At 37.7% G+C, this 16,783-nt stretch overlaps 1 protein-coding gene across 2 annotated transcripts in view; it reads left to right on the top strand.

Moving 5' to 3' along the window:
- The window catches only part of rpa1 (replication protein A1), a 100,837-nt gene extending 85,972 nt beyond the window's left edge, over nt 1–14,865 (top strand). For both annotated transcript variants that reach the window (XM_061973224.1, XM_061973225.1), the window contains 3 exons: nt 1,889–1,996; nt 2,126–2,212; nt 14,315–14,865. In XM_061973224.1, coding sequence (XP_061829208.1) covers nt 1,889–1,996; nt 2,126–2,212; nt 14,315–14,422 — 303 coding nt within the window. In that variant the 3' untranslated portion in view covers nt 14,423–14,865. The remainder of the gene's footprint in view (nt 1–1,888; nt 1,997–2,125; nt 2,213–14,314) is intronic.
- Nucleotides 14,866–16,783: the final 1,918 nt, after the last annotated feature.

Here is a 16,783-nt window from a genome sequence, read left to right as displayed (position 1 = left end):
CCAGGTTAAAACATAACCTCTTTGGCGGAGGTTAGAAAGTCTGCCTTTTGCACAGCAAAGCGCCACTTCAGTTTTCAGCATTAGAATAGAATGGACTTTATTGTCATTATGTTTGCATATAACGAGATTAAGGACTCCAACTTAAGGTGTGGTAGTGGAAACAAATATGGGATCAAAATAAATTACACAAGAAGTAATAAAGATAATTAAAAAATTGCGCTAGAGCACAATTTTGAGATTTGGGGTTAGGTTTTTTTATTAGATCACACTTTTTGCCAGTCCTGATGTGTGCGTTCAGTTTGGTGAGTTCTGAAGCATGTTAAGGGGGTCAAATTACAGCTCAAAGAGGCAAAAGTGTCTGTTTTTAGTACCTTTTTGTCTTGAAGGGGGAATTGCCAACTTCCTGTTGATTTTAGCCCGAGAATGTACTATTATGAAATGTAGGTCTAAGTCAGACCTACATAGAGGTTTTTGTTTCATGTCTCTTCGACCTTCCTAGTGGGAGTTACAGGCAGTCTAGTGTTTTTTTTCCCTAGGGGGCGCTAGAGCACAATTTTGAGTTTTGCGGTTCGGTTTTTTATCAAAAGGCAATTTTCGCAGGTCCTGACGTGTGGGTCAAATATGGTGAGTTTTGAAGCATGTTAAGTGGGTCAAATTACAGCTCAAAGAGGCAAAAGTGTCTGTTTTTAGTACCTTTTTGTCTTGAAGGGGGAATTGCCAACTTCCTGTTGATTTTAGCCCGAGAATATACTATTATGAAATGTAGGTCTAAGTCAGACCTACATAGAGGTTTTTGTTTCATGTCTCTCCGACCTTCCTAGTGGGAGTTACAGGCAGTCTAGTTTTTTTTTTTCCTAGGGGGCGCTAGAGCACAATTTTGAGTTTTGCGGTTCGGTTTTTTCATCAAAAGGCAATTTTCGCAGGTCCTGACGTGTGGGTCAAATATGGTGAGTTTTGAAGCATGTTAAGTGGGTCAAATTAGTGCTCAAAGAGGCGGCGGAAGAATAAAGAATAATAATAAAGAATAAAACCTTACAAATTCAATAGGTCCTTATGTCCCATTGCAAAAGGACTCCTGTTGGGATTCCTTTTACAATGGGCCATGCGGGCCCTAAAAAATAAGAATTGAAATAAACAGACTACTATCCAATAGAAATAATAAGAAATCCTGTACAATACACAAAATACTGTACAATATACAGAACAAGACAAGAGTATTGGAGTATAAAATATATCAGGCGGTGGTGAAGGCGTGGGGAGGGAGAGAGAGGTCAAAAGCGTCCATCATTGAGGAGTCCTCAGGGGGATGTTTTCAGAACAGTCTGCTCTTGTTGTTGCATCAAGACCATTCGAGGGAGTCAAATTGTAGATTAGGATTTTGTTTTTCCGCCAACAGACATTACAATGGCTTGCCTGTTCTCATATCCAATTTTTCCCTTTCAACCAGCTTTTCCATGATGTGATCCATCTTGCGATTCAGTTCAGAAATCGCCCCAGACTGTGATCCCACAGCCCGGCCCAATCCTTCCATTGCGACGAACAGCCTTTGGGCTCCTTGAGTGGCTGCCATCGTCTTACGAATTTGACGATACACCAGAGCAATACCCAGCCCAATCAGCAGAATGCCACTACAATAGTTTAAAAACAAATAAAGTGCACTTTTGTGCATGATTGCTGCTACATCTCTAGTCTAATCTGTTGCACTGTGCGAACGTCTGCGCAGACTGTGCTATCTGAACAGCGGGATTTTTATTTTTTTTGCCCCGAAATGAACTTGGAAGTGGTTGAAAACCAGAATGCGATTTTAGCCGCATGTTTTTATGATTTAGGTTCATTATGAGATGTAATGGCAGACATCCAACCTCCTGTGTTCTTCTGCATTTGTCAGGCCAACATTTCCGATTACAGAGACAACCAATGGGTGACCTGCTTCCAAGAGAGCGCAGAGGCCATTTTGGGCCAGAATGCAGCTTATCTGGGACAGCTCAGGGACTCGGTAAGACTTTTTATTCTGTGGTCTCAGGGAATGTTTGCATTTAAGCCGCAAGACTCGCTCTCCATCTCCTTGGTTGGCGAGCATGCATGGATGATGGACATTTTGTTTTCTCTCCCCCATGGTTTTCAGAATGAAACTGCCTTTGATGAGATCTTCCAGCAAGCCAACTTCAGCACGTTTGTGTTCCGCAACAGAGTCAAGCTTGAAACATATAACGTAAGTTGTTAATGGCACAACATGATTGCCCTTAAGCCACACTACAGGTGTCAAACTCGAAGCCCGGGGGCCAGTTCTGGCCTGCCACATCATTTTACATGGCCTGCAAAACCTGGAAAAAATGGGTTTCAATGAACGGTAAATGGGTTATACTTGTATAGTGCTTTTTTACCTTCAATGTACTCAAAAGCGCTTTGACACTATTTCCACATTCACCCATTCACACACACGCTGATGGCAGAAGGGTGAAGTGGCATATGCATTTGATTATTAGATTTCTTTATGTATAATTGCTTTAAAATCATAAATAAAGGTGACTAGCAGATATTTTTGTTTTTTTTTATCTCACAAAAATAATTTTGCAATACAGAATATAACAATATAATTTGCATGAGCAGATAAAATTACAATTTTAAATATGCATTTTTTTCTGTCAAAATTGAAAACAATGCATTTAGTAAAAAATAAATAAGTGGGGACGGCGTGGCCCAATTGGGAGAGTGGCCTGAGGGTTCTTGGTTCGATCCCCACCTTCTACCAACCTGGTCACGTCCGTTGTGTACTCGAGCAAGACACTTCACCCTTGCTCCTGATGGGTGGTGGTTAGGAACCTTGCATGCCATCAGTGTGTGAATGTGTGTGTGAATGGGTAAATGTGGAAATAGTGTCAAAGCTCTTTGAGTACCTTGAAGGTAGAAAAGAGCTATACAAGTATAACCCATTCATTCAAGTGTCTTGCTCAAGGACACAACGGACATGACTGGGTTGGTAGAAGGTGGGGATCGAACCAGGAACCCTCAGGTTGCTGGCACGGCCACTCTCCCAACCGCGCCACGCCGTCCCCACTTATTTATTTTGTACTAAATGCATTCAGTTACCGTATTTTCCGCACCATAAGGCGCCCTGGGTTATAAGCCGCGCCTTCAATGAACGGCATATTTCAAAACTTTGTCCACCTATAAGCCGCCCCGTGTTGTAAGCCGCATCTAACTGCGCTAAAGGAATGTCAAAAAAACAGTCAAATAGGTCAGTCAAACTTTAATAATATATTAAAAACCAGCGTGATGTGGGCGCGCATGGAGTCGTATATCAACATGGACGGAGCTGCGTGAAAAAGCTTTTATGATGACGCCGGCTGGAAAGGTCTCTTTTGGCAAGGTCTTCCTTTTGAATATCACCATGGGTGGAAGTTTCTGGCCATTAGCATGGCAAGCTAGAACCACAGTGAAGGATGACTTCTCATTCCCTGTGGTGCGAATATTCACCGTACGTGCTCCCGTTGTATCCACAGTGCGGTTCACAGGAATATCAAAAGTCAGTGGAACCTCGTCCATGTTGATAATGTTCTCTGGCCGGATCTTTTTTTCAGCTATCTTGTTTTTACAATATGCACGGAAAGTAGCCAGCTTTTCTTGAAAGTCTTTAGGCAGTTGCTGTGAAATAGTAGTCCGTGTGCGGATGGAGAGATTGCGTCTTTTCATGAACCGGAAACCTGTCGCTTAGTAGGAGCCATTTTGTGGTCTTTACAGATGTAAACACACAAAGGAAATGAAACGTAATATCCGCGCGCTTCTTCTTCTTCTTCTTCTATGGGGGCGGGTGGTTGCTTACAGTAGAAGAAGAAGCGCTTCCTGTTCTATGGGGGCGGGTGCTTACCTTGGCGGTTGCTTGCGTAGAAGAAGAAGCACTTCCTCTTCTACGGGGAAAAAAGATGGCGGCTGTTTACCGTAGCTACGAGACCGAAACTTTATGAAAATGAATCTTAATATTTATCCATATATAAAGCGCACCGGGTTATAAGGCGCACTGTCAGCTTTTGAGAAAATTTGTGGTTTTTAGGTGCGCCTTATAGTGCGGAAAATACGGTACAATGGTTACTGTCCAGTATTTTTTTTTTCGTACAAAAAACTTTAAATGTAAAAGCTATTGTAAACCTACAAACAAAAAAATAAGAGATCAACCTGAGGTAGGCTATCAAAAGATGAGATCAACAAGAAGGCCTCAACATGGCAGTAGTGGAACAATTGTCAAATAGAATACCAATACTAAAAATAAATAAACTTTTTTAAATAAAGCAGCCTACCGGGAAAAATAAAATGATGGTACCAAGTACTCAAGTATAAAACCCACCATTAAAACAGAACAATAATACTGTCACTTAAATAAAATAAAGGCTACAGTACTCCCAAGTTTTAAATAAAGCAGCATACAGGAAAAATAAAATGATGGTACCAAGTACTCTATAAAACCATCAAAACAATAATACTGCAGCAAACGCAACCCCAGTAGCATTTTAATCTAAATTATGCAAATAACAGCCCATGGGCGGCTATTTGGACATAGGCGGTTATTAGGAAGAGGCGTTTAATTCACAAAATGGGGTCAGAACCCGGGCGGCTATTAGGACATGGGCGGTTATTTGCCCAAGGGCGTTTATTTGGTAATATACGGTATTTATTTTGTACTAAATGCATTCATTTTTTTCACTTTAGAAAAAAAATACATTTAATTTTAAACTTTAATATTATCTGATCATGCCAATTATATTGTTATATTCTGTATTTTTATATTATTACTTTGTACTGTTTTATATTTTAATTTTTTATCCTGTAAAGCGTCTTTGAGTACTCTGAAAAGCGCTATACTAGAGATGTCCGATAATGGCTTTTTTGCCGATATCCGATATTCCGATATTGTCCAACTCTTAATTACCGATTCCGATATCAAGCGATACCGATATATACAGTGGTGGAATGAACACATTATTATGCCTCATTTTGTTGTGATGCCCCGCTGGATGCATTAAACAATGTAACAAGGTTTTTCAAAATAAATCAACTCAAGTTATGTAACAAAGTGCCAACATGGCACTGCCATATTTATTATTGAAGTCACAAAGTGCATTATTTTTTTTTAACATGCCTCAAAACAGCAGCATGGAATTTGGGACATGCTCTCCCTGAGAGAGCATGAGGTGGGCGGGGTTAGGGGGTGTATATTGTAGCGTCCTGGAAGAGTTAGTGCTGCAAGGGGTTCTGGGTATTTGTTCTGTTGTGTTTATGTTGTGTTACGGTGCAAATGTTCTCCCGAAATGTGTTTGTCATTCTTGTTTGGTGTGGGTTCACAGTGCGGCGCATATTTGTAACAGTGTTAAACTTGTTTATACGGCGGCCACCCTCAGTGTGACCTGTATGGCTGTTGACCAAGTATGCTTTGCATTCACTTGTGTGTGTGAAAAGCCGTAGATATTATGTGACTGGGCCGGCACACAAAGGCAGTGCCTTTAAGGTTTATTGGCGCTCTGTACTTCTCCCTACGTCCGTGTACACAGCGGCCTTTTAAAAAGTCATACATTTTACTTTTTGAAACAGATACCGGTAATTTCCGATATTACATTTTAAAGCATTTATCGTCACTACACTATACCAAATAAAATGTATTATTATTATTTATTATTATTATTATTGCAAAACTATTTGTGAGATAATTTCTGATATTACATTTTAAAGCATTTATCGTCACTACACTATACCAAATAAAATGTATTATTATTATTATTATTTATTATTATTATTGCAAAACTATTTGTGAGATAATTTCTGATATTACATTTTAAAGCATTTATCGTCACTACACTATACCAAATAAAATGTATTATTATTATTATTATTTATTATTATTATTGCAAAACTATTTGTGAGATAATTTCTGATATTACATTTTAAAGCATTTATCGTCACTACACTATACCAAATAAAATGTATTATTATTATTATTTATCATTATTATTGCAAAACTATTTGTGAGATAATTTCTGATATTACATTTTAAAGCATTTATCGTCACTACACTATACCAAATAAAATGTATTATTATTATTATTATTTATCATTATTATTGCAAAACTATTTGTGAGATAAAAACAAAAAATGATCTGCTTGTCACCTTTATTTATGATTTTAAAGCAAGTTATTCAGAAAGAAATCTAATAATCAAATGCATATGCATTTCCATTAATAATGATTAATCACAGGTTAATACCCGCATCTATAATGTCAATTAATTAAAAAAAAAAGCAGCCATGAAATACACACTAACGATCAAATTGTAATTAGTCTGTTAAACCTGGTTGATTTTGTTAATCTTCCATGTTTATAATAATATTATTAATAGTATATTTTAATTAAATTAAGTTAAAGTAGCAATGATAGTCACACACACACACTAGGTGTGGTGAAATGTGTCCTGTGCATTTGACCCATCACCCTTGTTCACCCCCTGGGAGGTGAGGGGAGCAGTGAGCAGCAGCGGTGGCCGCGCCCAGGAATCATTTTTGGTGATTTAACCCCCAATTCCAAGCCTTGATGCCGAGTGCCAAGCAGGGAGGTAATGGCTCCCATTTTTATAGTCTTTGCTATGACTCGGCCGGGGTTTGAACTCACAACCTACCCATCTCAGGGCGGACACTCTAACCACTAAGGCCACTTGCTCTCTTCTTGACTGACAGTGAGGCTCATCTTCATGGCCTTATAGGTACATACATAGCTTTGTTGCGGTCCCAGTTCACTGGGCTGCACAGATGAAGGTTTGTTGTGCGGCGCATAAAAGAATTGATTGGGCTGCGGCTCCGAGCAGGAAGTCTGGAGTCTAGCCAGCGGCCGCACAGAAAAGGCCACTGTGATGCGACACAGCATGGACGCTGCCCCCCAAAAACCACCTTTGCTTCAACACCTGCCAAATGCCCCCTCCTTAATACTCCAGGCCAGCCCTTGTGTAACACCACCATCTTCTTTTGTTAAAGTGAAGTCCGGAACAAAACCAATTAGGCTTCAATTGTTTTATAGCTGCCCTTTGAGAAGTGTAGTATCATCAAAACATCATTAGGCCAAGAAAGCGCTTTCTCAGCAATTTTGAAGGTCGCCATGCCCACCTGTTATTAGCTCCTTCTTTTAAATAGCCTCCCTTAAATCAAATATTAACACAACTCATGCAACATGTGTAGAGGATATTTACAACTCCGCTTGCTATACAGTGGAATCCTGATCAGCATCAATTTCGATTGGCTCCGATATCGAAACACACTCTTCATTATTAAAGGAATTGGGGGAATAAATCCGATCCGGGGTCCGAAAGTTGGCGTAAAATGTGAATGATCTGAAATGGAAAAACACAAACTGAACTGAGGGTCTTCAGACAGTGTTGACAAAGCTACGAACAATGGGAGACCGGGCTTTCTGCTCCGCCGCTCCCAGTCTGTTGAACGCTCTCCCTGACCACCTGAGGGCACCACAGACTGTGGATGCTTTTAAAAAAGGCTTAAAAACCCTTTTAAAAAAAAAAAACTTTTTTTAGATTTACCTTATTTTCGGAGAATAAGTCGCACCGGCCGAAAATGCATAATAAAGAAGGAAAAAAATATATATAAATCGCACCTGAGCCCGGCCAAACTATGAAAAAAAAACTGCGACTTATACAGGTAAAAGCCAGTAAATTAGAATATTTTGAAAAACTTGATTTATTTCAGTAATTGCATTCAAAAGGTGTAACTTGTACATTATATTTATTCATTGCACACAGACTGATGCATTCAAATGTTTATTTCATTTAATTTTGATGATTTGAAGTGGCAACAAATGAAAATCCAAAATTCCGTGTGTCACAAAATTAGAATATTACTTAAGGCTAATACAAAAAAGGGATTTTTAGAAATGTTGGCCAACTGAAAAGTATGAAAATGAAAAATATGAGCATGTACAATACTCAATACTTGGATGGAGCTCCTTTTGCCTCAATTACTGCGTTAATGCGGCGTGGCATGGAGTCGATGAGTTTCTGGCACTGCTCAGGTGTTATGAGAGCCCAGGTTGCTCTGATAGTGGCCTTCAACTCTTCTGCGTTTTTGGGTCTGGCATTCTGCATCTTCCTTTTCACAATACCCCACAGATTTTCTATGGGGCTAAGGTCAGGGGAGTTGGCGGGCCAATTTAGAACAGAAATACCATGGTCCGTAAACCAGGCACGGGTAGATTTTGCGCTGTGTGCAGGCGCCAAGTCCTGTTGGAACTTGAAATCTCCATCTCCATAGAGCAGGTCAGCAGCAGGAAGCATGAAGTGCTCTAAAACTTGCTGGTAGACGGCTGCGTTGACCCTGGATCTCAGAAAACAGAGTGGACCGACACCAGCAGATGACATGGCACCCCAAACCATCACTGATGGTGGAAACTTTACACTAGACTTCAGGCAACGTGGATCCTGTGCCTCTCCTGTCTTCCTCCAGACTCTGGGACCTCGATTTCCAAAGGAAATGCAAAATTTGCATGGTTGGGTGATGGTTTGGGGTGCCATGTCATCTGCTGGTGTCGGTCCACTCTGTTTCCTGAGATCCAGGGTCAACGCAGCCGTCTACCAGCAAGTTTTAGAGCACTTCATGCTTCCTGCTGCTGACCTGCTCTATGGAGATGGAGATTTCAAGTTCCAACAGGACTTGGCGCCTGCACACAGCGCAAAATCTACCCGTGCCTGGTTTACGGACCATGGTATTTCTGTTCTAAATTGGCCCGCCAACTCCCCTGACCTTAGCCCCATAGAAAATCTGTGGGGTATTGTGAAAAGGAAGATGCAGAATGCCAGACCCAAAAACGCAGAAGAGTTGAAGGCCACTATCAGAGCAACCTGGGCTCTCATAACACCTGAGCAGTGCCAGAAACTCATCGACTCCATGCCACGCCGCATTAACGCAGTAATTGAGGCAAAAGGAGCTCCAACCAAGTATTGAGTATTGTACATGCTCATATTTTTCATTTTCATACTTTTCAGTTGGCCAACATTTCTAAAAATCCCTTTTTTGTATTAGCCTTAAGTAATATTCTAATTTTGTGACACACGGAATTTTGGATTTTCATTTGTTGCCACTTCAAATCATCAAAATTAAATGAAATAAACATTTGAATGCATCAGTCTGTGTGCAATGAATAAATATAATGTACAAGTTACACCTTTTGAATGCAATTACTGAAATAAATCAAGTTTTTCAAAATATTCTAATTTACTGGCTTTTACCTGTAGTCCGAAAAATACGGTACTAAAAAAATCGGGATTCAAATGTGATAAAAACATTTTTAAGCACCCCTAATTATTATATACCGTATGATAGTTTGTAAAAATAACAATAAATACTAAATATCTGCTTGTCACCTTGACTTACCATTTTTACAAATTTTTACCAATTTTACTAAATATTTTCTAAAATGATTTAGGCATTTTAAATTGTATACATAAGTCGCACTGGAGTATAAGTCGCATTTTTGGGGGGAAATGTATTTGATAAAAGCCAACAGCAAGAATAGACATTTGAAAGGCAATTTAAAATAAATGAAGAATAGTGAACAACAGGCTGAATAAGTGTACGTTATATGAGGCATAAATAACCAACTGGTATGTTAACGTAACATATTATGGTAAGAGTCATTCAAATAACTATAACATATAGAACATGCTATACAATCTGTCACTCCTAATCGCTAAATCCCATGAAATCTTATACGTCTAGTCTCTCACGTGAATGAGATCAATAATATTATTTGATATTTTACGCTAATGTGTTCATCATTTCACACTTAAGTCGCTCCTGAGTATAAGTCGCACCCCCGCCAAACCATGAAAAAAAACTGCCACTTATAGTCCGAAAAATACAGTATATAGGCGGACACCTCCTTTAAAAACAATATTATATAATTTAATATACAACATTAGATTACATATTATTAGGGTTGTTCCCATACCAATATTTTAGTACCGGTACCAAAATGTATTTCGATACTGTTTCTAAATAAAGGGGACCACAAAAAATGTCATTATTGTCTTTATTTGAACAAAAACTGTTAGTGTATATGAAACATATGTTTATTATTGTAATTTAGTCCTTAAATAAAATGTTGAACATACTAGACAACTTGTCTTTTAGTAGTAAGTAAACAAACAAAGACTCCTAATTAGTCGTATGTAGTAACATATTGTGTCATTTATACACCTATTATTTTGTACACATTATGAGGGACAAACTGTAAAAATGGACTATTAATCTACTTGTTCATTTACTGTTAATATCTGCTTATTTTCTGTTTTAACATGTTCTATCTACACTTCTGTTCAAATGTAATAATCACTTATTCTTCTCTTCTTTGATACTTGACATTAGTTTTGGATGATACCACACATTTAGGTATGGATCCGATACCAAGTAGTTGCAGGATCATACAATAAAATATAACACCTAATAAACCAAAAATAATATGGTTAAAAAATATTGATGTAAAGGGTAGGTGTCGCACTGTTTTTCTGTTTTAACATGTTCTATCTACACTTCTGTTAAAATGTAATAATCACTTATTCTTCAGAATAAGTGCTGGGTATTATTTGATATTTTACGCTAATGTGTTAATCATTTCACACATAAGTCGCTCCTGAGTATAAGTCGCACCCCCGGCCAAACTATGAAAAAAAACTGCGACTTATAGCCCGAAAAATACGGTATGCATACTAGTTCTAGCTATAAGCCTGTTCTAGTTTTTATTTTTATTTATTTTTATTATCTTTTAATTTTTTTATTTTAATTTTATTTATTTATTTATTTTTTTAATACTTTATAGCACTTTGAGGTTGTTTGCGCAATGTAAAGTGCTTTTTTACAAATAAAATCTATTATTATTATTATTGCATTTGAATGAATGAATAAAATAAGTTTATTTCGGTCATATAATCAACCATCAACCATTTTGTGTGAGCAGTTTAACAGCACAGATGATACATATTTAACAATCATACACATTTACACAAAAAGAAAAGAAAAATAATGACCGAAAAAGGAATAGGCTGAAGCCAAAGCTTATATTTGCCTATCCTATACCTTTTTTGAAAAATAGATTACCGGTACCTGGAAAATCAACGTTAAGAAAATCAATGGGATGAAAGTAATTGTTACTATATTTTATCATTTTCCATTATTTCACCTTTCAAGGTTTTCTTAAAGCTTAAAGAAGTACATGTCTTCAACTCATCACTGAGCTTCTTCCACCATTTAACTCCTAAAACTGAAATACATTATGTATATGTATGTATATGTATATATATATATATATATATATATATATATATATGTCATACTTGCCAACCCTCCCGAATTTTCCGGGAGACTCCCGAAATTCAGCGCCTCTCCCGAAAACCTCCCGGGACAAATATTCTCCCGAAAATCTCCCGATTTTCAGCCGGAGCTGGAGGCCACGCCCCCTCCAGCTCCATGCGGACCTGAGTGAGGACAGCCTTTTTTCATGACGGGAGGACAACAGGGTGACAAGAACTAAATCATCCAGACTAGAGATAAATTGTAATATTATGTTTATCTTACCTAAAAATAAATATATATATTAATTAAAAAATAAAAATAAATTTTTTTTACTATATTTTGCTAAAAACATCAAAATTAATTATATTTTTATTTGTATTTTTTCTGACTCCTTATTACACTCAGCCATAGAATTATACATTAAAATATACATATTTGAAATAATTAATTTTAAATGATCATAATAATTCATTTGGAATGACCATATTTAATTATTAAAATAATTGCTTGTTTATCAACAACTTTAACATTTTATTCATTACATTTTGAAACTCTCAGAAGCCAAGTTATGTTATATTCCTTGATATTTATTTATGCAAGTTTGAAGTATCAATTATCTAAACACAGTTTGGTTTGCATATTTTCAGGATGTATATATATATATATATATATATATATATATATATATATATATATATATATATAATGAAATACTTGACTTGGTGAATTCTAGCTGTCAATATACTCCTCCCCTCTTAACCACGCCCCCCCACCCCCCACACCTCCCGAAATTGGAGGTCTCAAGGTTGGCAAGTATGATGTATGTATATGGTATTTTATATTCCTTCTTACTTTACATCAGTGGCTCTCAAACTTTTTTTTGTCATCCCCCACTTTGGACAAGGGGGAGTTTTCAAGCCCCACCTGCCCCCATCGCCCCCAACAGAGCGCTAATGCCAAGCTTTAACATTTTCAAATTTATTGAACATCAAGTTGTATACATTCAAACTCAATAACATAAAATAACATCAAGTTCAATAATAAATAAAATAACTTCCATCAAGTTCAATAATAAATAAAAAAAAGTGTTATAACTTGCATCAAGTTCAATAATAAATAAAAAAAAGTGTTATAACTTGCATCACGTTCAATAATAAATCAAAAAAAGTGTTATAACTTGCATCACGTTCAATAATAAATCAAAAAAACTGTTATAACTTGCATCAAGTTCAATAATAAATAAATAAAAGTGTTATAACTTGCATCACGTTCAATAATAAATCAAAAAAAGTGTTAACTTGCATCAAGTTCAATAATAAATCAAAAAAAGTGTTATAACTTGCATCAAGTTCAATAATAAATCAAAAAAAGTGTTATGCTGGTTAGCGCCTTGCATGGCAGCTCCCATCAGTGTGTGAATGTGTGTGTGAATGGGTAAATGTGGAAGTAGTGTCAAAGCGCTTTGAGTACCTTGAAGGTAGAAAAGCGCTATACAAGTACAACCCATTTATCATTTATTTATTTATAACTTGCATCAAGTTCAACAATAAATCAAAAAGTGTTATAACTTGCATCACGTTCAATAATAAATCAAAAAAAGTGTTATAACTTGCATCAAGTTCAATAATAAATCAAAAAAAGTGTTATAACTTGCATCACGTTCAATAATAAATCAAAAAAAGTGTTATAACTTGCATCAAGTTCAATAATAAATCAAATAACTTACATCAAGTTCAATAATAAATCAAAAAAAGTGTTATAACTTGCATCAAGTTCAATAATAAATAAAACAAAAGTGTTATAACTTGCATCAAGTTCAATAATAAATCAAAAAAAGTGTTATAACTTGCATCACGTTCAATAATAAATAAAAAAGTGTTATAACTTGCATCAAGTTCAATAATAAATCAAATAAAAGTGTTATAACTTGCATCAAGTTCAATAATAAATCAAATAACTTGCATGAAGTTCAATAATAAATCAAAAAAAGTGTTATAACTTGCATCAAGTTCAATAATAAATAAAACAAAAGTGTTATAACTTGCATCAAGTTCAATAATAAATCAAAAAAAGTGTTATAACTTGCATCAAGTTCAATAATTAATCAAATAACTTGCATCAAGTTCAATAATAAATACAATAAAAGTGCCACTTTGCAATCCCTGCAAAAAAAAAAAAGAGGAGCTATGCATTTGGCAAGACAGGGCAAGTGACAGCACTTTCCCCCAGGAGAGCCACCTTGCTTCACTGTGAAACAGCACGGCTGTATGATCAGCTCCCATTTCCTCACACAGTGCAGAGAACAGTCGCACTTTCAGTGGTCGTGTTTTGATCAAATTTACCGCGCTCACAACATGTTAAAACCTCATTGAGTTCGGGGCTGAGCTGCCTTGACGCGAGTGCTTCCCGGTGAATGACACAGTGTGTGCCCGTCACATTTTTGTTTCTCTGCAGGCGCTGGCTCGACGACCTTTGAGGTGCGAGTCACAAATGTATATATTTGTGTAATTGTGGTCCACACATTAGCCTGCTACCCATCCGCGCGAAAGTTTGTTCCGCTTAGCCCCGCCCCCATTAGTTACTGTTGCTATGTCTGTCAAACTTTCGCTCGTACCGAGAAATATAAAGCCTACAGTAAAAATAAGTACCGGTAATTTCCATTTATTTATATAGCGGATTTCACAGACATAATCACAAAGTGATTTACAGTGTGTATAGAAAATGAAAGCATAGTAAAAAAATAATCTAAGAATATAATAATGAAAAAAAATTTTTTTAAGTGAAATTTCCTCCCGTTCCTCGCGCCCCACCTGTCATGTCTCTATTCCCCACCAGTGGGGCGCGCCCCACACTTTGAGAAACGCTGCTTTACATATTTCAAAAATCAATACCCTTCGTAAAAAAAAACCCTGGTTTAGGTGCTACCTGTGACAGTCGAACAGTAGTTCCTTGAAATGCTAAATCCAAGGTTCTCTTGTCAGGATGAGTCCAGGATCAAGGCCACCGTGCTGGACGTGAAGCCTGTGGACCACAAGGACTACTGCAAGAGGTTGATCGTGAACATCAGGAAAATGGAAGCCAGCATCTAACTTTTTCTATGTAAATCAAGAGGTAGTTTTTTTTTTTGTTTGTTTATTTCCTGGTGTGTACGCTCCTGTAACACACTGAAACTTGTTTGCCTCTGACCAAAGGCTTGGATGATTCTTTGTGCGTTGAACAGAGCAGTTGTGGTGTGGTCAGATTAGTTCAGCAGCTGTCTTGTTGTGACACTTAACACTTTCTTTTTAGCACTGTGACACTGGACTGGACCTGCACATTCATGATAAGTCTGTTTATTCTCCACTTTACATTTCCCTCATGCTCTCTGACTTACCAGCACGTTGCAGAGGAAACACTCGTCTTTCCAAGAAGGTTGCACGTGTTTTTGCAACAGTTTTCCATTTGAGCCTTTTGACTTTTCCTTCTTTCTTTCTGTTGTCGATTTGCTGTTAAGTTTGTATGATAATCTGACTAAAATAAATGGTAAAAGGTTTATACTTGTATAGCGTTTTTCTACCTTCAAGGTACCGTATTTTCCGCACTATTAGCCGCACCTAAAAACCACAAATTTACTCAAAAGCTGACAGTGCGGCTTATAACCCGGTGCGCTTTATATATGGATTAATATTAAGATTCATTTTCATAAAGTTTCGGTCTCGCAACTACGGTAAACAGCCGCCATCTTTTTTCCCCGTAGAAGAGGAAGTGCTTCTTCTTCTACGCAAGCAACCGCCAAGGTAAGCACCCGCCCCCATAGAACAGGAAGCGCTTCTTCTTCTACTGTAAGCAACCACCCGCCCGCGTAGAAGAAGAAGAAGCGCGCGGATATTACCGTACGTTTCATTTCCTTTGTGTGTTTACATCTGTAAAGACCACAAAATGGCTCCTACTAAGCGACAGGTTTCCGGTTCATGAAAAGACGCAATCTCTCCATCCGCACACGGACTACTATTTCACAGCAGCTGCCTAAAGACTTTCAAGAAAAGCTGGCTACTCTCCGTGCATATTGTAAAAACAAGATAGCTGAAAAAAAGATCCGGCCAGAGAACATTATCAACATGGACGAGGTTCCACTGACTTTTGATATTCCTGTGAACCGCACTGTGGATACAACGGGAGCACGTACGGTGAATATTCGCACCACAGGGAATGAGAAGTCATCCTTCACTGTGGTTCTAGCTTGCCATGCTAATGGCCAGAAACTTCCACCCATGGTGATATTCAAAAGGAAGACCTTGCCAAAAGAGACCTTTCCAGCCGGCGTCATCATAAAAGCTAACTCGAAGGGATGAATGAAGAAAAGATGAGCGAGTGGTTAAGGTAAGTTTAAGTTTACGCGAAGAGGCCGGGTGGCTTTTTTCACGCAGCTCCGTCCATGTTGATATACGACTCCATGCGCGCCCACATCACGCTGGTTTTTAATATATTATTAAAGTTTGACTGACCTATCTGACTGTTTTTTTGACATTCCTTTAGCGCAGTTAGATGCGGCTTATAACACGGGGCGGCTTATAGGTGGACAAAGTTTTGAAATATGCCGTTCATTGAAGGCGCGGCTTATAACCCAGGGCGCCTTATGGTGCGGAAAATAGGGTAGGTTGCACAGTGAAGTACATATTCCGTACAATTGACCACTAAATGGTAACACCCCAATAAGTTTTTACACTTGTTTAAGTCGGGGTCCACTTAAATTGATTCATGATACAGATATATACTATCAGATATATACTATCATCATAATACAGTCATCACACAAGATAATCACATTGAATTATTTACATTATTTATAATCCAAGGTGTGGAGGGGGCGCCGGATGTAAGTGTCAAAAAGACAGCCAAAAGAGTTTGATATGAGAATAAATCTAAAGTTAAAATATAGGGTAGAAATGCACCCATTTGCAGGAAATGTAGTCTTGATTTTCAACATTTTCTTTCAAGGCTTGCATGTCTACATTCAAACATTCTTCTTCATACTGCATTAATATATGCTACTTTTAAACTTTCATGCAGAGAAGGAAATCACAACTAAAAAAAATCACTAATTTTTTCATACGGTGTTGATGTGGAAATTTTTGCCTCAGCATTTTGATGGTGTGGGCGTGTGGCACCGAATGGAGATGAGCGTCTCGACAGACGTCACAATATTTGAACAATGATGACGAAAACTGTTTTCTCTGTCGTGTCCGTGTGTCGAAAATTGTTATGCACTTATTTTTTTTATTTGATTTTGTGCGTGGCATAGATTTGCTATGCGCAGAGGACGCTTAAACAGTGCGCAATAGCACAGGCGAGCACCTTAGAGGGAGCGTTGCTCGCACGGCTGCGCTAGCATCACAGCTAACGTTAGCCGTGCTGCTACCTCTCTGCTGGGAAAGGGCGTATACGTATGTGACGTATGACGTGACAGTATG

This window comes from Nerophis lumbriciformis, linkage group LG17 (genome assembly GCF_033978685.3).
Source record: "Nerophis lumbriciformis linkage group LG17, RoL_Nlum_v2.1, whole genome shotgun sequence".
In the NCBI taxonomy this organism is placed as follows: Eukaryota; Metazoa; Chordata; class Actinopteri; order Syngnathiformes; family Syngnathidae; genus Nerophis; species Nerophis lumbriciformis.
The sequence above is the reverse complement of the archived record's forward strand: the minus strand, read 5'-3'. Positions and strand labels throughout refer to the sequence as shown.